Below are 23,308 nucleotides of genomic sequence, written 5' to 3' on the forward strand. Positions count from 1 at the left end.
ATTCCTAAAAGTAGAATTGTTGGGTTAAAGGGTACATACACTTTTTTAAGGCTAGTAGCATTAGGGTACTCTCCTGGAGCCATCTACCTTCCTGTAGTTGCCTTAATTTGCTTTTATTTGATTATTAATGTGGTTGGGATATTTTAAAACATGTTTACTGCTTGATTGTATTCCTTCCTGAATTAACTCCTGATGTTCCTTGCTGCCTTTTTTTTTTTTTGTGGTACGCGCGCCTCTCACTGTTGTGGCCTCTCCCGTTGCGGAGCACAGGCTCGGGACGCGCAGGCTCAGCGGCCATGGCTCACGGGCCCAGCCGCTCCGCGGCATGTGGGATCTTCCCGGACCGGGGCACGAACCCGTGTCCCCTGCATCGGCAGGCGGACTCTCAACCACTGCGCCACCAGGGAAGCCCCCTTGCTAGCTTTTTAAAATTAATCTTTATTGGCGTATAGTTGCTTCACAACGTTGTGTTAGTTTCTGCTGTACAGCAAAGTGAATCAGCTATACGTATACACGTATCCCCTCTTTTTTGGATTTCCTTCCCATTTAGGTCACCACAGAGCACTGAGAAGTGTTCCCTGTGCTGTACGGTAGGTTCTCATTAGTTACCTATTTTATACATAGTAGTGTACGTATGTCAATCCCAATCTCCCAGTTCATCCCACCCTCCCTTCTCCCCCAGTACCTTGCTAGCTTTTAATTTGGGGGGGGGGGTTCTACTTAATTTATGAGGTATCTAATCTTCACCTGGTTATCCACAATGTATAACATAATGGCTGATAAAGAGTAGGCATAGGGCTTCCCTGGTGGCACAGTGATTGAGAGTCCGCCTGCCGGTGCAGGGGACGCAGGTTCGTGCCCTGCTCCGGGAAGATCCCACATGCCGCGGAGAGGCTGGGCCCGTGAGCCATGGCCACTGAGCCTGAGCATCCGGAGCCTGTGCTCCGCAACGGGAGAGGCCACAGCAGTCAGAGGCCCGCGTACCGCAAAAAAAAAAAAAAAAAAAAGTAGGCATAAAATGAAGTTTGCTGAACAAATGAATGAATCTTTTTATATGTAAGATAATATGTCATATGTAACAAATACGTTCCCAGTTTGTCCTTTTCCTTTTGATTTAATGAGGGAAACTTAGACATGCAAAAATTTTCTTTTTATGTAATCACATATTTATGCTTGGTGGTTTCTGTCTTTGGGATCAAGACAAGCAAGGCTCAATTATAATAATTTTTTGAAATGCCTACATTTTTAATTAAAAATATTTAATTCAAATATGTTTCAGTTTATGATATGAAATTAGATATCTAACCTTTTTTTTTTAATGCTTAACTAGTTGGCCCAACACCGTTTGTTAAACATGCCATATTTTCCACATTGACTTGAGATGTCTCCTCACCCAAACAAATACTTCTGTATTTATATTATTCGTGTGTACAAAAACTGTTTATTTTTAAGTGTTCTCTTCTGTTGCATGACATTTCTATATGTTCCTGCAAAACCCCATATTCTTCTAATTACTGAAACTTAAAATAGGTTTTCAAGTCTGGTAGGGCAAGGCCCTCTCATTTTTCAAAATGCGGGGTCCTACTTTAGCACCTTTACTTTTACAGGTGAACTTTTGTAAAGTTTCCCCAAACATTTTGTTGGTACATTGATTGGCACTGTGTTAAATTTATTCATTAATCGACATCTTTACAATATTAAATCTTCCCACCTCACCGCCAGCTGGAAGTATTTTGTCCTTCCTCTGAACTCCCTTAGCACTTTATACCTTTTTAAAAATCACTTTTCTAAGCTATACCCACCCAATTTTTCAAACCTGAAACCCGAGAGTCGTCCCCTCCCCTTCCTTCCCCAACCTTCACCCCATCCAATCAATCATCAAGTCCCGTCAATGTTACCTCCTAAATTTCATCCACTTCTGCCTGTCCCCACCACCAGCACTCTAGTCCAAGCTGCCATCATTTCTGGCCGGGGCCACCACACTGGCCTCCAACCGACCTCCCTAGCTTCCAAGCCATTCTCACTGCTGCAGCCGGAATACTCTTTTAAAAGGCAAATCTGATCATGGCACTCCCAGCTTTAACTATTCCAACAGCTCCCCATGGCACTTGGGATAGAGCCAAACAAGCAGGCTCAACCCTCTCTTCCAGCTTGAACCCAACCCCTCTTTAACATTCTTTCTTCCCTGTTCATGGTTGCCATCAAACATATCCCATGTTCTTTCCTACCACAGGGCCTTTGCACACACATACTATTTCATGTGTTTGAACTGTCCTTAACCTTCCCTATCATTTTAAGATTCCTCTGACATATATCCCCAGCATCCTACACAACTCGTCACATTTGTAATTCCTTGTTCAAGTCAGCCTCCGTGATGATAACAGTAATAGCAATAATAATATTAATAATATACACCTTTTGAATAATAAGATACAGTTGCTCTCTATTTCAAATGCTTTACGTGCAGAGGTGCTCTAGACCTGGTGTGTACCAGCTCATGAGAGCAGGCTGTTAAATTTTCAGGAATGCTGTGAGCTAGCTGATGTCATACTGGTAGCTTGAAATCAGCCATGGTGAGAGTAACTGCACCATGGAAATCAGCAAATGCTACAAACCAATGCTCCCCTGCCCCTTTTCCCTGGAGAGCTGGCTGTTAAACCTTTACCGGCACACCACTGTTGCCATGCACTGTATTAGTTAGTCATCATCACAGGTCTGGAAGGTAGGTAGCCCATTTTCTAGATGGGGAAACTAAGAGGTTAAGTCACTCCTGCAAGATTTAAAGCTATGTAGAGGCCAGCCAAGCTGTGCGTCCAGCCAGTCTGACCCCAAAGCATGAGCAGTTCACGTTTATTTCACTATATCATAACGTTGAGGAAGGAAGGTGCCCCCTGGCCTGACTGGTCTGCAGCGTCCCCAGCACAGAGCACAGGGCTGAGCAGAATGGGCACGTTCAACTGATATTTGCTTCAGGAATAAGTCAACGATGTCTCAGCACATCAGGAAAACAGAACTATTTGCCGACACTGCATTGCTAAACAGAAGTCACCAGACAGGATGGCCAGAGCCCTGAGTCCTTGTTCTGACTCCACATTGAATTCAATGGGCAAGTCATTTCTCCCTGGGTCTCAGTTTTCTCACCTGCAACAGAGGGAGTCAGATGCTCTTCGATGTCTCATTATCTCTAAAATTTCTGGATTTACATGTAACAAAACATCTATTATTTTTACTGTTATGTGGGCTCCTTTTCTTAAAAATCAGCCTTATCCCCACCTCTCAGGCTGTCATCTGTTCTCTACCTGAGACATTTACCCCCAATTCATTGACTGCCAGGTGCTATTCTAGCTAACACTGGTGAACCAAACAGAAAACCCAGCCCCAAGGAGGTCCAGGGACAGAGGAAATGTGAATGGAGAGGACAGGAGGTCAAAAAGATAAGGACGGAGGCAGACAGATTTCCACACCTGCGATACATGTCTCTGCTCAATGCCCCTTCCTCAGAGAGACCCTCCCTCATTCTCTATCCTGTCCCTGTCACTATCTGAAATTACATCATGTATGTTCTTGTTGTCTGTCTCCCCCTCTAGAATGCAAGCTTTATTAAGATGGGGGGCTTTATCTTGCCCGCTTCTATATCCCAGAGCCCAGAGCTGTGCCAGCCCATGGTAGGCATGTAATAAATGCTCATTTAAATGACTCAAAAACAATATCCCTTTGGAGCTAGAATAGTAAATATTTTATTGCAACTGCAATAGAGTCTTCCATAGATCCACAAAAAAAGGTAACCCAACCAAGATGTGCCTATCACAGAGAGAAAACCTCAAAGGCAAAATGTTAAATATATACCTAAAAATCACCCTCTTCCACCTACTCCTAACCGATACCTAACCCGACATTTACGCTTAAACAAGAACAGGAGGTTAAGTCCAAATGAGAAAGAATACACTATAAAATAATATTATTAGAAATTCATAATATGTCTGATATAGTTTCTTGATTTCTATATTTCTTTCTTTCCCCTTATCTTCTCTTCAAAACAACAATATTCTAGTTGATCTCCCTGCCCTCAGCTGTTCCCCTGACTAACTCAGTCTTTATAAATCAACAGCATTCGTTTTTCCTAAGATAACAGCTTTGAGTTACTCTCCCTCACATAGGAACCTTCAATGTCATCTTAGATCTTGCCAAATTAAGTCCTAGCTCCCACACAAGGCCTTTTTTTTCATTTTTTAAAACTGTGGTAAAATACACATAACAAAATTTACCCTTTTAACCCACTTGTAAATGTGCAGTTCAGTAGTGTGAAGTACATTCACTTTGTTGTGCAGCCAACCTCCAGAACTTCTGCATCTCGCAAAACTAAAACTCTGTACCCGTTAAACGATTGCCCCCATTCCCCCAGCTCTGGTTACCACCATTCGACTCTCTGTCTCTATGAACGTGAACTTTACATCAGTTCCCCAGGCTTTACTTCATGTGACCCTGCTTTACATCACTTCCGCAGGCTTTTTTTTTACGTCTATTCCCCAGGCTTTTCATCACGTGACCTTGTTTGATATCACGTGACCCTGTTTTAGGCACCATACAGAACTTTTGAGCTGTTTTATGGTTTCCTTCCCTGCCATGCCTAGCTCATCTCAGCTAAGTTCTGGTATAAGTTCTACCTAAATGGATCCCCACAGCTGTTGAACCAGCCTTCTCTCCTCCAGATACAGGCACATGTCACCCTTTGCACCTTTGCACGTAAGAGTCCCATAGTTGAAACTCTCTTCCTTTTTCTCTTTACCTATCCAAATCCTCCCCATCCTTAAAAATGGTCTTCAATTTCATCTCCTTGAAACCTCATCCCACTACTCTAGTCCACATGAAAGTCACTCTTCCTGAAACTCGTATTCCATTCACTGGAAATACTAAACATTTTTAAACACTCTAATTCTCCTGCTGTTCCGTGCAATATACCATTGCCTCTTCCAATAGTTCCTAAATTTCCAAATAGCGACCATGTTTTCTATGTCGTTGTCCCTTTAACCTGGAAAAAAGTAGTAGATACAATGTAGGCATTCAACAAATATTGAACCAATTAGATAATTTCTACTTTCAAAAAATTTTTAAATAATTTGAATCACTCTGCAGCATCATTAGGCAACTTTCTTGAATCCTTTTCAAGAAAATTTAGTTATAGCCAGCAACTTTGTTGAATTTTTTAATCTGATTTGCCTGGATAAAAATCTATTCTAGCATGGTTCCAGCTGAATTAAATTCATAAGGATGGACTCCTGAAATGAGATGCCATGACCGTCTCCCAGACTGCAGAAATTGCTTACATAAAATACAAATTTAGAATCAGGTTCACATGTCCCCGTTCAATGCCTGTCACCCAGTCCACACTTCCCACACCAGTAGAAAGACCTAGAAGAGTTAGAATGATTATAAAGTGTAAAAAGCAGGAACTAGAGCAAAGGTGAACCAGGAGCCAGTCTCCCTTGGCATCATTTTCTCACCCACCTGTGTAAATGAACCTTCCTGGAGCTCCTTTGCAGAACTGTTTGGATTTATAAGATAATGTCACTTCTACGACTCCAGGAATGTGCCGAGGAGGAGTCTGCACTCTGATGGCATGAGGAGTTATTAGCTGAGGAATGAACAGGCAGAGAAATAAAATACCTATTATACAAGTTATCATAAGGATACTGAGCACAGGAGCATCTCCTGCTGCTACCCCCATCCCCATCCAGGGCAAACTGGTGCACTCATGACACCCCAGATGCTTTGAATGCCCTGTCCCTGTGTCTCATGTGTTTCTCTCTCTCACCCTGGAATTTCCTTTCAACCCAACCTGTGTACGCTTCCCTTCCTATCAGCCCAGCTCAAGTGCCTCTCACCTCCTGTGCCCCCCCCCAACCCCCATCCCTGTCATCATTCCCTTCCCTCATTCCTACACTGCCATGACCTCACAAATTGATTTGGCAATTTCCATTACAAACTTAGCACTGTTACATATCTTTTGGTAACCTGTTTTGCTGTTTTTCTCATTATCGCAGTAGAAAAATTGGAAATTACAGAAAAATAAAGAGAAAAATGTTAACATTGCATAACCCAGAGACAACCGTTATTAATCTTCGGCATGTTTCCAGTACTTTTCTATGGTTGTGTGTTATATAATTAGATCTTACATCCATAGATACTGTTGTCCTGGTTTTCTTTCGCTGAGCATTATAGCATGTGTTCCCTTTTCCTGTATCATTAAAAATATTTCAAATAAAAGTTTTAAATAAATGATGACACTTCATCATTGAACCATTCTCCTATTAGCTGGTATCTAGCCAGTTTCTAATTTTTCTCAATTATAAACAGTACTGCAGTGAATATTTATCTTTTTAAGGGATCCATGCCTGCAGTAAATTGTGGCTTCCATGTCTTTTAATCCTGGTGCCCCACTTATCATAGGTACTCAATAGTGTGTGTTCATGTTGCTGGCATTGCAGAATTACTAGTTTCCCCAGATCAAAACAATCTTTGGGGCAAAGAAAATCAGGGAAGCGAGTTGCCTTTGCCTACCTCACTCCATACAAGCATAGTCCCAAACACCACTTGGAGGCCATCAAAGAAGTTGTCCCCAATGATGATGACCATGGCTCCTCCGGTGGTCCAGCCTTCACTCGGGCTAATGGCTTTGATGCATGGAGTAGCTAAGAAGATAGGAAAGAAGGAATCAGGTTTGCCCTTTGGTGGTTGAAGTTTGGAGTTTGGGGGCTGGGTGCTCTTGGTCATCTCAGAAGTTCAAGTTGAGCTTTGCTGACTTGCCATCATTCCCCAACTGGTTGTTGGTTTTCACCAGGTCATTAAAGCCTAATGAGTTGACCACTACATATGAAAATGGCTAATTGTGCAAAAGGTGCTTTTAAAACTCTGTTGTTTTCACCGTCTTTTTATAAGTTGATCACACTACAAATGGGTAAATCCCTTTTCTCTCCTCACCTCCTCTGTCCCGAGATGTTAAGATCTACAAGGTCTGTTAATGTGCTAGAGAGAGAAGGAGAAAGCAAAATCTCTCAGAGTTGAAGGTTTTTTTCATCTCTATCAAGAGACAATTTCTAATCACTTTCCTAACTTTGTAGGAAGGATTTTCCCTCCTTCTTCCATATGTTCAAGGCCTCTGGACTTTACATCCCAACAGGAACCCAATATGGTTTTCAGGCCATAACTAAAGTCAATCCATCACTCCATTTCCAAAGTTGACAGGGTCAAAGGTGGAGGAGAACTTTGGCAGGACTCCAAAAACATGAACCCCCTTTGAACAGCTAGTCAATCACATCCAATCAGTCAAAAGAAACTGGATGGGTTCCTAGTTCTGAACCCTGGGATTTTCTTCTCCCCTTTCAGTGCCCACTGTGGGAGAATTAACACCACTCCAAATTCTTTAGTGATTCAATCATTTTCTTTCAGTTCATTAATTCCTGTTTGAAACGATACAAGACACATTTTAAGGGCCAAGATGGGGTGGGGTCTGGTGGGCAGTATACAGCAAGACATCACACTAAAATAGGAGCCCCATTTAGCCATTCATTCTATATTACAAGAGTTGAGTTGTACACTAATGAGTTGAGGAGTGGGGAAAAAAGAATGTAGATGGGATTTACTTAGGTTTGTCAGTTATCTTCCTCGATATACTTTATTTTCTTGGACAACTTGAAGTTTAACAGTTACCAGTATTTCTAATTACTTGAACGCACTTGGAAAACTACCCAGAGCAGACCATGATTTCTTCTTGTCCAAGCAAACAAAAATCAATTAGTGTCAGTTTCATTCTGCACATTGTTTTTGTTTTGCCCACAATCTGTTTAAGGGCACATCTGACACTTATTCATACACGTCTGGCACGGTAATGTTCCTGTTTAACTAAGATGTCATAGGCCTACATTTGCCTGAAATGCCCCTCTAGCAAAAAAAGAAAAAAAAAGAAAAAAGAAAACCCCACTGAACTGAATGAAAGAGCCGGTGAGGCACGGGGGCCTGAACATTGGCTGGGAGATGTGTGGGGCTTACATGAAAGCAGGCAGAAGTCACTGTTTACAGCTTCATTTTTAAATCCACATGGTCTTGTGTACTTTCTCCACTCCTACTCAGAGACATCAATTTGAAACTCAAACAAGGAAATTTGTGGAGAACATCATTTGTCTGCTAGGCTCAGCCTGGACAGCAGAGAGCCCTACCTTCCGATGGGTCCAGCCTTCTCGCTCTCCGCCCGTGCTTTGAGTTGTTATGAACAAACATGTTGTCGGAAACAGCCAGCACGTGTCCATCCACGTTCACCGTTGTTGACAACACGACCTGCAGATTTCAAGGGTAAAGCGGGGGCGGGGGGGGGGGGGGTTGAGTTAATCTCTCAGAAAGTCGTAAAAGTTGCAAAACTCTTTTGCCAGACTTCCGTATGGCTAACAAGAGACGGACCAGAACTTTGGGGTGAGCCATGCCCCTGGCATCTCAACGGGTTAGCCTTTTCCTGTAACAATAGCAGAGCGTCATGGAAAAAGAGGCCCCCTTTCGCCCATGTGCTGTCACGTATTTGTGCTCCAACTATGCCCAGGTGATGAAGTGTGGAAGATGGCAATCTGACTGGCTGGTTCTAGGAACCTCATCTCTATCAAAGGACTTGGACGATCATTCCCAGGTGACCCTTCGGACTGCAGTCAAGGAGCAGATTGTGTGTGGTCAGGAAGCTAAGACAGAAACACCAGCTGGGAGGTCATTTCTCATTTCTCGGGAATGGGTTCTTGAACATCTGACGTGTGCCAAAGTAACGCTGGGGTATGGACATGCTGCCTGATGTCCTGATGTACCTGGTGTCCCCCATGCTGGAGAGCAGCGGCGGAGATGCTCAGACCTTGGGTGAGAAGGTAAGGTTTCGGAATTCAGTGTTGAAAATGTAGGACGTTTAGCATCTAACCAGACGAAAGGGAAGTGATGGGTGTGGAGAAGTGGAAGGGCATGATGTAAAGTCCAACAAAACGGAACTCAAATTCCATGCCTGCTACTTCCTAACTTAGAACCTTTGACGAATTATACTTAACCTTTTCGGATGTCCACTTTTCTTATCTGTAAAACATACACAACAATGCCTATCTTGAGGACTGAATGAGATAAAATAAGGATAAAATGAGAAAATAAATGTAAAGCATTTATGGATGAGTTCCCATCCTAGTTGCCTCGCCCCTGCCTTGTTTGGCCAGTCGATAGGACAGAGGATATTACTCATTGAGCCCCTCCCATAGTCTAAGCTCTGGAGGGGAGGCTTCAGCAAGGGGGACTCAGGGGCTCGGTAACCACAAAAGTTACAAGGCACAGTCCCTACCCTCAAAGAGCTTACTTTCAGGTTGGAGAAACATGGCAAACAAGCAAAACAAGTAGCACACAGAATGAGGTCAGATTGGCTTCTATGTGTGTGCTGCAGATCAGGGTGCAGGAGAAGTTCAAACAGGTGGCCATCAGGTGGAACCGTGGGAAAGCACAGCAGAAACGCATTGACTTGGGCATAGCCACCACCTACTTATTGACCCAGGAAAGTGAGTCATCCTAGATACCAGTCTACTTGTTAGTTACACACAGCATTTTTTTTTTTTTGAGAAAGGAACTTGTTACATACATATTCATGTATATGTATAGACCCGAGGAAAGGCATTGAATAGATACATAATGAAGAGCTGTGTCTAAAAATGGCTCTTCCTGTCCACTCCCAAATTAAATTCACTGATACTCTACTTGGAATTTTTCTGCCATCCCTTCCTTACTTATTAAACAAAGTGGGGACAAACCTTGACCCTGCCTTACCTCTTAACATGAAAGAAGATTCACTAGACAGCATTTAAAGTTTTTTTTACTATGAATTATTTCAAGTAAACAAAATAAATATAATGAACCCCCTTTTGTTAGAGTGAAATTTACACGCATTGAAATGTACAAATCTTAGCCGCACAATTTTGACAAACGGATACAACTAGGTAGTCCACACCATATCACAATACAGAACATTTCTATCTCCCCAGAAAGTTATCTGGTGCCCCTTTTCGGTCCACCCTACCCTCTACCCCTTGCCAAGGCAACACTCTCCTGAATCTTTTTAACCTCAAATAGGATTTCAGATGGTATCTCTAAAAAGAATTTTTATATATATTGTAATATAATAAGGGTTTGGGAGAACCCCTAAAATCATGAGTCCACAAAGTATTTCACCTAGCCTGGTACCATGGCATAACAGTGGCATACAGGAATTTTTACATGGACATAAATGGCTGTAGTTATCAACTCAAAAGCATTCACTGAGCTCCTGGTATGTATTGGGTATTATTATGTCAGGCCCTGGAGATCCTAAGCCCACAGAACAATGTGTTCCTGGTTGGCTAGTGTCTCTCCCACACTTCAGCTCCTCACTTGGGAAGGCACTACCGATTCGGTGCCCCTGCCTCGCTGTGACGCCAGAATGAACTTAAAGGAAACTCCGTTGTCATTCAGAAAATTGTATCAGTGTAATTGCTCACAAGTCAGGGATGCAGCCTGTCTAGCTCCAGGTCTGTTTTCAATTGTGTCCATGTTAACATGGTAAGAGTCTGGGGAAAGGCCTTCCAGAAAGTTCCTATCCTGCGGTGGCAACCGTAAGACAGAGACATCCATCACTCCCTAAAAGGGCACGAGGCACAAGCTCTTATCAGGGCCCCTCAGCAGAGCACAGGATGGAATCACAGTCAAAGGGAGAGAGGGGCTGAGTCTCCTAGTCCTGGGGTTAAGATGGACACGAAGGCTGAAAGCAATCACCTCTGCTTCTGCTTACCCGCAGAAAATAATAGGACAAAGCGGGGTAAGAAAAAGAGGAATCGGATCACCTTTATAAATTGTGTGCGTGAATGGATTTTCAAAGACATAGCTGTTAAGATGCAGGGGTGGCAAAGAAGGTGGGCTCCAAAATCGCTCTTAGTCTTTGGCTTTGTAACTGGAAGGATGCTGATTTCATCACATTATTCAGGTAAGACCAAAGAAAGAGTATGCCTTAGTTTATATGCATAAAATACCACACCCACTCCTCAGCTTAATACTTGCTGTTCCCTTGATCAGGAACACTGTTCCCGTCCTTCAACACACAAGTTAAAAAAAAAAAAAAAAAAAAAGACATAGCTGTCATCCCTGGAAAAAACCGAAAACGAGAGGGTGCTTCAGGCTTTAACTGCTAACGAGCTGTGCTAGGCGCAAGGAGGGGAACCTCAACCTGTGTGAAGATTATGTGGATGTGAAGAGCGTTCTCCCCGAGACCACGTTAATTCATTCCACAAGCTTCTTGTTATACTGTACTTGAACGCTCCTCGTGCATTCCTGCCACAAAATATGGGGCTTTCTTGAGCCAGCTGATTTCATCATTCTCCATTTGGGTGGAGTGAGACTTGGTTCCAAAGAGAACATTTCCCGAATGACATACCCCGATGGTTCAGATGCACTTCATTATTTTCTATTAACAATGGAAATAAATTTTAATCTCTTGCTGGCTAGCGCTGGCCTCTCATGACAGCAAGGGAATTAACCTGAATTATTTCAGTGTCTGCAAAATTTATTACAAGATTTTAAATTATGTCCAAATGTATGTGCGTGTGCCTGTATATATATAGATACGAGGCAAGTTCCCGTTTTTAATATTCCAAATATCTTAGACTTTGAGGGATCTAAGAGAGCCTGCCAATTTAACTGAATTTATAAAATGTAAAGGATTTGAAACTCCACCACGTGAAACCAGACATGTTTGGTGGTTGTTCTTTTTTTTTTAGGAATGGTTGTTTTTCTTATACACGGAGACACACACAAATATTGACTTTTCCATACACTCACTCTCCTTCTGGAAGAGTGAACTACATTATGGAGGTGAAGATACATTTGGTACATTCAAAGCTTCGAATTTAAGTTCCTTCACTGTTTTCTGATGAACGATGACAACACTGATATTATTCTATTCAGAGAAGTTAAAGTTTCTGAATGTTTGAAGACTGAAGGAAGTAGACTGTGCATTCCAGCATCGTCTCCCTCCCAGGCCTTCCCCTTCCACAAGCCAACTTCTTTCCCCCAGTGAGTATTTCCTGGGTCACGAAGGCTGACCTTTTCCATCTGGAATCAATCAGTCAGCCCCTGACAACTTCCTGAAACACCTCACTCCATTTCCTGTTCTCTCCCCCTTCTCTCTTTCCCCCTGGTTTGCTTCACTCTTCAAAACTGCAGGCCACAGCAGCTTAATGTTAGAGGGTCAGACACAGTTAGACTCCAAAACACTACACAAGGACACCTTTGACCTTCAAAAATCTTTACATCTTAGCTAAACAAATCAAGGTCAACATTTCTTACCATTACCTTGTTAACTATTTGTAGGCATCTTTGCCAACGATCTTCTGATCACAGACTCATCAATACCGCTTGTTCTCCTAAGATCAGAAACTGATCTGTTTTAGAAGTAGCGAATTTAGTATTGACAAAATACCATTTGTACTTTAGTTTGAGGTACCTGAAACTAAAAATTTCGAGTATTATAATAAACATATGCAGAGTATCCCACCCAAAAGGACTTCTCTGTCTCACCAGTGTCTCCTATCACCTAAACCTGATACCTAGTCTTTTATACAGCTGTCAGATTCTCTTGGCACTGCCCGAAAGGATGCCAGTTAGGAATACAGATGTCCATAATTTGTGTGGGATGGACCCCCAGCTTTTGCTGTTGACACTGGTGACAGCTTTCATTTGTTTCTCAAAGTTGGTGTATCTGTATTTCAGCTCAAAGCTCCAGTAGGAGGGTCTGCGGATCTGAAAACTAAGCCATCGTAGACTAGAGCTCTCCTCAACTGGTACGCTTCAACTCAACGCAAACGCAACAACCAATCATATTCATGCAAATATCACTTATGACAAGGTAGCTTTCATTCAAGGTGTCAAGAAAGGAGACGTAAGGATCTGCTGAAATTGCTTGCATTTTTGTAAGCGAAAGTAGTTTTTCACGTTTTGCCATTCCTCATTTTGTTTAGCGTGATCTCTAATTTTTGGTGAGGCCAGATCCATAAACGCAGACCGATTGGTGCGTGACAGCGTAGCTTCCCTTTTGAATCAATCCAATTAAACGGCAGTTTTAGCTGATTATACAGAAGTAGAAACGTGAGTAAAAAGTTTGTATGTCCCCTTGAAAACTACAAGAAAGTTTTAAGAACAAAAGCTACAACTGTGTGTGCAGTCTGCTCAAGGTACTCAAGAAAACGGATTGGCTTCCTCAAATTATATTTTCCTTCTCATTACCCAAAAGCACTCCCATGTCCCCCACTCTAATAATTTATACAAAGCAGGAGCTGAGTTGTAAAGAGCTCTTTCCTGCCTATAAAAGGCCACAGTGGGAGTTGCCCTTTCGGTGGACACATCCGTTAATCTGCCTGTACAACTAATTTTCCAATAGAGGAGCTGTTTCTTTGGCATCAGAATGACAGCCTGTGGCAGGAGGACTTCTACCACCCTGATTTATTCCCACCATTGGGTTATTTTTACGCCTCTCTCCAAAATGTCTATGGCTCTTTGCAACATCACACTTAAAAAAAAAAAAAAATCCATCCTTCTCAAAGCTCTAGCTGTATGACTTAGTTGAATCAGAGGAATGACCAGCTTGGATACTACTGCCAGCCAGGCTTTCTCAGCTCATACCCAGGTGTTCCTACAAAGACCCTAAGCCTCATACAGGAGGGTAAAAGGAAAAGAGAAGTCAGAATGCAAAGGGTGTGGAATGACTAAATCATCTGCTCTTTGAAACAGGCGAGAATCCCAGTGTCTGTACTTGCTAGAGAATAATCACGTTGGTTGGAAACCTCCCTGTACGGATCAGCGTTGTTGCTTTGAAAACACACCCAGTTCTACCATCCGTCAGACACATTTCCCCTCTATTTCAATGAGGATCACGTACCTTCTAACTGAAGATGGGGCGTTTGGTAGTTTAATCTCAGTAAATTTACAATAGGTAGCATTTACAGCCCGCTCGACGTGGAAGACTCCGATACCTACTTACAAACATGCATACACCACGCTAAATAAAATGGCCTCGAAAATCCCTGTTATTTTGCCAAGTATGGAAAACAATTCTTTATGACATTTTACATCTGGAAATGGAATTAAATTCATGATGTGCTTTTCCCTTATAACTGTTCAGTTGCTATATATGTTATTTCAGCTTTCCCAAAGCGTAACTATTATGTGGGATTTTATTTTCCACCTGTGGAAGGAGGAAAGAAACACAGAGACCACTAAAGGGACAGAGAAAATCAAGACAGACTTCTGGTTGTGGTGGGCAATCAGGTTTGGAGTCCATATCGTGAGAAGAAATACTCCATTGATGTTTTTCAACACTGGCGAGTTCTCACATTCGACAAGGGGAATCTGATGAAACAATTAGCCTAAGCCTCCGTAATTCAACCCAGGCAAAGAACAAGCAAATTGGCTACTGCAAATTGTTTCTCCCTACCTCTTCATTCTTGGCACACATTACATGTTCAAGCCAGATTGAAAGCCCGGATTTTTCTTTGTTACTAGACTTCAGAGTCTCCAAAATTACCTTTAAACACCTACCTACCCCGTAAGTATGGATTTTGTCATCCTTTTTTTTTTTTTTTTTAAGGAATTCCCAGCATTCTTAGCAATCGCTGGTGTTTCATATTCCCCAAGGTTACATTTTCTGTTCACTTGAGTATCAAGTAGCAAACGAGAGAACGCAAAGTTGATTGCTGCTGAGACAGATGTGGGGCGTTCTGGAGTTGCTCACAGCAAGGGAGGGGGCTGTGGCATTAATGACATAAGTCCCGAGAAGATACATTCGTAAGTCACCAGACAGCGCTGTGTTTCAGGGAGTCAGAGTTATTTTGTGATCTTCCAGGCACCATGCCACAGGCAATGGAAGCCTACAGAAAACACCGTCACTACCTCAAGGTGTTTACCATGCAACTGATAAAGCAGAACAAACACTACACATAATCAGGAGATATTACTATGTGGTAATACACGATTGAGGGCTGAATTATGTGGCCACTGTCTCCTCTAGGAGTCCAAAGGTAAGAAAATTAACCCGAACTGAAGGCAGTAATGAACAGTTTCATCAAGGAAATGAGATTTGAGATAGGGCCTTGAAGAGTTGAAAAACTTTTCTTACATAACTCAAGGGTACCAAAATGATTATTCTGGCAATAAAAAAAAAAATTCTAACTGGCGTAAGTGGAGCTGTATGCCAAAGGGCATGTCTGCTGGCATATTTTGGCAAGTTTGGCTTAGGCTGGACACCTTTTAGGGCTTGTTTTTCAAAAACTAGTTGACTATGTACAGAAATCAAGCGGCAATTTTTTTATCCTGCCTTTTAGGTCATCAGGAAGCCCAAAGGTCATTAACCTGCTTTACAAGGAAATTATTCTTCATCTCAAAGGCCAGTGATGCTTGCTACATCTACCCTACATCGTTTTATTCCACTGAGGGCAATGCTTGTCCCATCTGAAACGTATGCCAAGAGCGATGGTTATGGCCCAGGGCAGTATTTCACTAGCAAACATTTTGAGGCTCACAGCGGAGCCTTAACACATTCGATGCCGTTCTTGATCTGGCTGGGCCATTCTCTTCCACCAAACTCTGTCCCTAGGGACCTCGTGAATCCCCTGTCATGCATCAAAACCCAGGAGCGCGTAGGCTCCATAAGCAGCTTAAGAATCTACGCACTGTTATTGTGAAACTAAGAAAGCTTTGCCTTCCAGGAAGTTCTGCATCTGATGGTCCTGGAAAATGTTCAAGGGTAGGTTTTAGTGCCCAAATTGGAGTCTCTTAAAATGTTGGAGCATTTAGGGTGTGCTTCCACCTAACTGAAATCTGACCTATCCTTTCCCAAGGGTTATATAGGCAACTACCTGCTTTTGTGTTTCTCCTTTTCTCCCACAAATAATTCCAAACACAGTTCCGGTGTGAGTTGGTCAAAATTCTTAAACCCCGATTCTTGTCCCCATGTGAGATGCCAAAAGAAGGGGGTGATGGGAGTGGGCAGAAGGGTATACTGTCCAACAGGCAAGAGCTTGAAGTTACCCACAGAAAGCTTTTCCCAAGCTTAAAGCATTAGACTGGGCAAAAGACCCTCAGACCTTCAGAGGTTTTCTTCTGACTCCAAGTAGGTAATTACTATTTCTTAACTTGGACTCGCTGGTTTGTGCTCTCACCAGATAATGGACCCACCTGTGGATCAGAGAAGCCATGAGTCACGTGCTTTTCATTCTGTGCTTTAAAAGTGGGGCTCAGTAGCCCGGCAACCTTCACACGGTGGGTGAGATCACAGAGCACCTGGGGTGGCTCTTGAACTGAGAGACTTGAACTGAAGAAACCTGCAGGCAGCTGGAACTGTATTAAATCTTTACCATTTGGAGTTAATTTAAACTCTCGTTTCCCTCTTCACGGGTGTGAGAGAAATAGTCACCATTTTTTTTTTTTATTTAAGGAAAATAGATGGTGATGCCATTAAAACGTTTCATATAAGAGCTGGGGTTTAAGAAGTCATACGGGTTTGTTGGATGGAGCCTGGCCGTGTTCCAAGGCATGAGTAGCCCTGCCCTTTGCTCTCACATCATTTAGTCAAATAGACGAATGGCCGCCACCCAGCTGTGTGGACTAGGGGCCCTGCCGGCCACGTGAACTTCTCCGTTGTTTTTGTGCAGTGGTTGCATCCAGCACGTTGCAGTAACAGGCTGTAGGCCTCCCACATTACCTAACTACCCTGATGACGTCAGTCCGTCCTCACACGCCTCACTTCGTTTCTCCATTCTGATGGAGGAGATCTTGGTGTCTTCCCACCACCGTGCATGTCTGCTTTCTTCCTCAGAGGTCTGCGAGACCTGCTAGGCGTGTCCTTGCAAAGCACCAACCCCTCCCTCACCTCCTCCGGGACCCCCTCAGAAAGCCCTTCTAGCAGGCCCCTCCTGGGGTTGTACACAGATCCCTATAATCAAACAGGAATCAATTCAGCACTGATGTCTCTCCCAACCTGACCCTGGAAATGACTTTTCTTTCACCTGAAAGAATGTATGCACCCCTCCACACCTCTTGAATTCTTATCTTTTGAAGCAAAGGATGGCAAGAACTGTTGCTGTATCTCTATTCTCTCCCTGACATAGCTATATAACAAAATGATGGCTTTGGTGGACCTCATCTAAAAAGGGAATCATTAGGGGTGAACTTGAGACACCCGAGAGTCACTCAGAAAAGTTCAGCAAATGCTAGGAAGAATCTTTATCCCAATAACAAGAAAGCTACACGTTAGAATGAAGGAATTCATTTAAAATGATTCTAGGGTTGGAGATTCAAGGCACCTGCTACCAACTCCAGAAAGAGTAATGTAGCAGTCGGTGCCGCCCATGGGATGGGAAATACTGCAGTCTTCTACAGTGGTCAGGTCTGTTTAAAACAGAGTCCTTTTGAGGCAGGGCGGGGTGGGGGAATTGGTAAGGCCTCTAAGCTTCCCAGTCTCAAGTACGTGATCTGCTGACACGTGTCCTATTATAGCTGATGCTGTGGAAAACTCTGAAAGCTATTGGGAAGAGCATCCACACTTGCTATTATTACGATGGCAGGTAGCACTGGGCTCCCATACCATCTGGACTTGGCCACACCGCTGAGTCCCAGCAGGCAATACAAGGACAACTGGCACTAGGGCCCCTGTGCTTCCAGTCAGTTCACTTGAAGACCTCAGAGAAGCAGAGCTAAGCTACGTAAATCACTCATTTATCTCACTTTCCTTGTCTCCCCGCTAGGATGTAAGTCCCACAAGGGTGAGGAATGTTCTCTGTTTTGCTTGCTGATATATCTGCAGCACCTAGGATAGTGCTTGGCTCACAGAATTTCCTCGATAGTATTGGTGGGTGAATGAATCAATGAATGAGGGCATCTGTGTTTTCACTCTGACTTGGAGCAGACCCAGCCAGCCTGTCTATGAGAGTGAACTGGCAACAAAAGCCCTGATTGTTGTCAACTTCTGCTGTGTTTCAGGATTTGAATGTGGGTAATGACAACATGCCTGACTCTTCCAAGAAAGTGGCTTGATTTTCTCCTGGATTTTCCAACTGTCTGCTCTCCACTCACGATGCAGAGAAATGAAGAACGGGGTACGTTATGTCTTAACAGGCCTGTCAGCTTAAACTATACATAAATTTCTTTTCCTTGCCTTCACCGCGCTGTTAATCTGCGTGTTTCAACTAATTGTTCCATTTCAAGGAGGGCAGAAGTGATTTTCTTCCTTAATGGTCCATGGATTCAGATACTTTGGGGGCCCTCTTCTTATTTTCCTTCCTCCCTTTCTCCCTCCCTCCCTCCCTTTCTTCCTTCCTTCCTATCTTTTTCCTTTCTTTCTCTTAAAAATTCATTTAATAGGGCTTCCCTGGTGGCACAGTGGTTAAGAATCCACCTGCCAATGCAGGGGACACGGGTTGGAGCCCTGGTCTGGGAAGATCCCACATGCCGCGGAGCAACTAAGCCCGCGAGCCACAACTACTGAGCATGCGCTCTAGAGCCCGCGAGCCACAACTACTGAGCCCATGCGCCGCAACTACTGAAGCCCGCGCACCTAGAGCCCGTGCTCGGCAACAAGAGAAGCCACCGCAATGGGAAGCCCGCGCACCGCAACAAAGCCCGCGCACCCTGCTCTCTGCAACTAGAGAAAGCCCGCATGCAGCAACGAAGACCCACGCAGCCATAAATAAATAAATAAATTCATTTAAAAACTTCATTTAATAATGAATTTTTTGAGCTCCACAGAGTGACTGGCATTGGGGAGAAATACAAAAATAAATAAAACATACAGATTATCCTCAAGTAGCACACAGGCTATTAGACAAATAATAAGAAAATTGGAAGACAATGTGAGCAATGGCAGAGTAGAAGCCTGTAGAGAAGTATGTTGGCCAACAGGTCTGCCAGAAAATGCCTCACTAAAGAGGTGACACTCAGGTGTAGGCTTGAAGCATGAGCAGAAATCACAGGCTGGTGAGGAGTGAAGGGTTCCCAGGCAGAGGGGCGAACATGTGAGAAGGTTCCAGGCGATATTCTGTGGAATAGAAATCAGTGAGGTGTGCCTGGTGGGTGGGGGAATGTATGGAAGCATCAGGAGGGGCGCATGGCAGAAGCCCTGCCTGGTACGAAGCTACTTCTCAGCCATGCCTTCTAAAATCTGAGCTTTTGTCCATGGACAGGAGATATTTATAACCTACTTGAGGCAGAGGAGGGACATGTTCTAAAAGATCACTTTGGCAGCCGTGCTGAGGATGCGTTAGACAAGGAAGGAGGAGAGGCAAGGGCCTATCGCAGTTTTTCAGGAGAGAGAGGTGGATTTTACAGATACTTAGCAGGAAGGTACAGATCAGGGAGGAAGCAGTGAGTTCTGCTGTGAGCGTGTGCTCACTAGTCATCCAGGGGAAGATGCCCAGGAGGGAGGCAGAGCTGGGTGTCTGCAGCTCCAGAGAAGGGGGAGGTCTGAGGATGTGGATCCCGGAGCAGGTGGTCTTTACAGCCAAGAGAACGGGAAGACCACCAGGATGAGTCCTAAGTGGACAGGTCCCCATCGTAAGGGTTAAGTTACATGGAGGGAGCCCATTGGGTGTTAGATGAATTTCATCTCTTTAGATCAAGGGTCCGTGGAATTCTCAGAGACGTCTTAAGAGGTCTTGGAACCCCTGAAATTTTAAGCAAAACTTTGTTGAAATGTAGCCTTTTACTGGGACAAAACTACAGCTCATACCAAATTCTCAAAGGGGTCTGAGCCCCCCCGCAAAAAGGGTTAAAACCCTTGCATTTCGATAAATATTTTATATGCCCATGTTACTTAGGACTTGAACTGAATGAAAGAGAGGTTTGGTTCAGATTGGAAAATAAGTTTGATATAATGGTTTTATTCTCATTTGATCATTTCTGGAAAAAGAATTTAGGTTCCACCGATGTTTGGGGGATAGTGGAAAGAGAAGGGGTGAGAGAGGAGAGAGAGTTTGGCTGGATTCATGATTTGGTTAGAAATATTTTGTATTTTTATCCTGCTCAGATCAAATCTCCACACAAAAACAAAACAAAACAAATCAAAAAACTTCAGATTAAATCTACGTTTGATCATATAACAAAAGTAGAGAATCGAAGTTATTTGTCCATATGGTTTAAAATTATCTCATTTGTCATTCTGAATGATATATACGTATATTCTAGGAATTCCTAAGCTACCATTCCTTTATTTATTTTATTTTTTTAACATCTTTATTGCGGTATAATTGCTTTACAATGGTGTGTTAGTTTCTGCTTTATAACAAAGTGAATCAGTTATACATATACATATGTTCCCATATCTCTTCCCTCTTGCGTCTCCCTCCCTCCCACCCTCCCTATACCATTCCTTTAGATCACTCTCATGATTATCTACCATCTCTGGTTTTGTTTCATACTTTGAACTTGATCCAAACTTTTCACTTGACCATTACAGCACATAGTCAAGCCTTTCTCCACGTAAAAGATCTTTCATGGAAGGCTATACTTGTCATAGAATCTGAGTACGGTATAAAAATTGTCAATTCTTTTGTGAATCAAAGGATACTGTGAAGAAAGTGAAAAGCCAGTGATAGAATGAGAAAAATATTTGCAAATCACTTATCTGATAAGAGCCTAGTATTTCGAATATATAAAGACCTCTTACAACTCAACAATAAAAAAGTAAACCAATTTGAGAATAGGCAAAAGATTTGAATAGAGATTTCTCCAGAGAAGATCCACAAATGGCCAAAAAGTACATGAAAAGATGCTCAAATCATTAGTCATTAGGGAAAGACAAATCAAAGCCATAATGAGATAACACTTCACACTTACGGGATGGCTAGGATTTTTTCTTTTTAAACAGGAAATAACAAGTAGTGGAAAAGATATGGAGAAATTGGGACCGTCACACATTAGTGATGGGAATGTAAAATGGTGCAGCCACTGTGGAAAATAGCTTGGCAGTTCCTCAAAAAGTTAAATCTGGAGTTACCATACGACCCAGAAATTCTACTCTTAGGTATATACTCAAGATATCAAAAACATGTTCACAAAATAACTTGTACATAAATGTTCATAACAGCATGATTTATAAAAGCCAGAAAGTAGAAACAACCCAAATGTCCATCAACTGATGTACAGATAAACAAAATGTGGTATATTCTTACAATGGAATATTATTCAGCCATAAAAAAAAAGAAATACTGACACATGCTACAATATGGATGGACCTTGAAAACATTATGCTAAGTGAAAGAAACCAGACACAAAAGGCCACATGTTGTATCATTCCATTTACAGGAAATGTCCAGAATAGACATATCTGTAGAGACGGAAAGTAGATTAGTGGTTGTCAGTGGGTGGACAGAAAAGGGAATTGGGAAGTATGGGGTTTCTCTCTGGGATGACGGAAATGTTCTGGAATGATATGGTGGTAATTGTTGCACAACACTGTGAATATACTAAAAGTCACTGGATCACACACTTTAAAATGGTCTAAATGATGAATATATGAATTTTATCTCAATAAAAAAATGCAAAAAAATTTTTTCCAGTTGACTTTAGCCCTACCCCAGAAATAAGACAGTCCTAGAATCCACAAACTTAAAAAAAAAAAATCTTTTCCCTCGTCTTTGCAAAAGTCAAGTACATTCACATAGGATGAGAATTCCTTGTATTTTGAAATGAACAATATTTATTCTAACCCTGTTAAAAAATTCAGGCACATTAAAAATTTCACTTAGTAAATAACCGGAGAAGTAGAGGAAATATTACGTGCATCTGCTTAGTGAATACATTTCTAAAATTTGGGATAAATAAAATAAAATAAATAAAATGACAAGGCATTCTGTTTAAAGCCTCCTAGAAGTGTCTTCTCAAATTTAAAACTCTTTGGAAGGGATGATAGAGAATAAGGGGGGATAGGAGTCTAAGCTGCTAGCTTCTTTCCCTGCCTCTTGTTTCTTCCAGACGTGAAAGCTAAGCTTTGGTCATCTGGGCACTTTGGAATTCTTTTGAATTTCACTCCGTTTTTGGACTGAAATTATTTATGTTTCTGTTTGGAACACTGAGTACCATAAGCTTCCACTATGCACAACGTTCCTGCTTGACCGCCCCCCCAAGAAAATCATTTCATTTCTATTTGTCTTCTTATCATGCAGCAGGGGAAGAGTCTGCAGGATGGAGAGCTGTGGTTTAACTTGTTCAGGCGAGGCTCATATTAGCGCTACACAGCAAACAAAAAAAAATGTCCCGGTCACAGCAAGATAGTTTGATACCCATGATGCGGTGAAAAAACATGACAGGAATTTTTGTTTTTCAAGGTCGTGCTCACTGGCCTTGCATGTACCCATCTCTCCTATTAACTCTTTCATGACTCTGCTGCTAAACCACAGAAGCTCTTTGAGCAAAAGGCAGGAGCAGCTACGTCATTTGTGGGACCCAGTGTAAGATGAATATGTGCGGCCCCCTGTTCAGAAATTATTCAGAATTTAGAAGAAGGCAACAGCAAGGCGTAAACCTAGCAGCTGCACACGGTGCAAACCCAGCGTCCGGTGGAAAGAGTTGGATCCGACACATCCTCCTGGCTCGGGGTTGCACCACCTCCTTCCCGTGATTAGAGGCGAGTTACTTCAACTCCCAGAACCTCACTTTCCCCACCTGAAACGTGAGGCTAATAATCTCCATCTCTCATCTCTCACGTTGCTGCCAGGATTTTTTTTTTTTAAGTCTCAAGCCTGAATAATATTGTTTAACATGTTTTCCATTTTTCTATGGGGAAAGGAGCGGGAGGTATTTCAGTGGGGCGTGAGTGGCAGGAAAGCCATTTGGTGGATTAAATGTGGGTCCTTCAAAGATGAAGGAAGGGGGCCAAGAGGGGCTGCTTTCCTCGCATCTCCAACCTGACACACTTTGCCTCGCTCTGGGTTTTTATTAGCTTGTATCCCCAGTACATCAGTGGCAGGGGTGATGAAACCGGTGGCAGATTTAACCCAGGCAGCTGGGTTACTGTCCCGTGGGTCTTGTTGTCATGCTGAGATCTTAAAGTGACCACGGCTGCTTGGTCTGCTGCTCTCCCAGACACTCGGAGAGAGACCACTGAATAGTTAATCGGTGGCAAAGGAAAGGAAGAGGCTGTTGCTTGCAGAAAGCACAGAGAAGCTGCTTTGAAAAATCCCAAGGTGGCTGAGTATCAAGAACGCTGTTCCTGCTTGTGGGCAGCTGTGTGTGC

General features: G+C 42.8%; 1 protein-coding gene across 1 annotated transcript in view; it reads right to left on the bottom strand.

Annotated features, from left to right (window-relative positions):
- Positions 1–23,308, bottom strand: part of LOC113610139 (transcription factor COE2) — a 56,869-nt gene that overhangs the window by 33,191 nt on the left and 370 nt on the right. The window contains exons 2-4 of the mRNA XM_027087958.1: positions 8,214–8,331; positions 6,559–6,689; positions 5,506–5,632 (exon numbers count right to left, since the gene is read on the bottom strand). Coding sequence (XP_026943759.1) covers positions 5,506–5,632; positions 6,559–6,689; positions 8,214–8,331 — 376 coding nt within the window. The remainder of the gene's footprint in view (positions 1–5,505; positions 5,633–6,558; positions 6,690–8,213; positions 8,332–23,308) is intronic.

Source organism: Aethalodelphis obliquidens, unplaced genomic scaffold (assembly GCF_003676395.1).
Source record: "Aethalodelphis obliquidens isolate GAN/ISIS:26980383/991018 unplaced genomic scaffold, ASM367639v1 scaffold61, whole genome shotgun sequence".
NCBI lineage: Eukaryota > Metazoa > Chordata > Mammalia > Artiodactyla > Delphinidae > Aethalodelphis > Aethalodelphis obliquidens.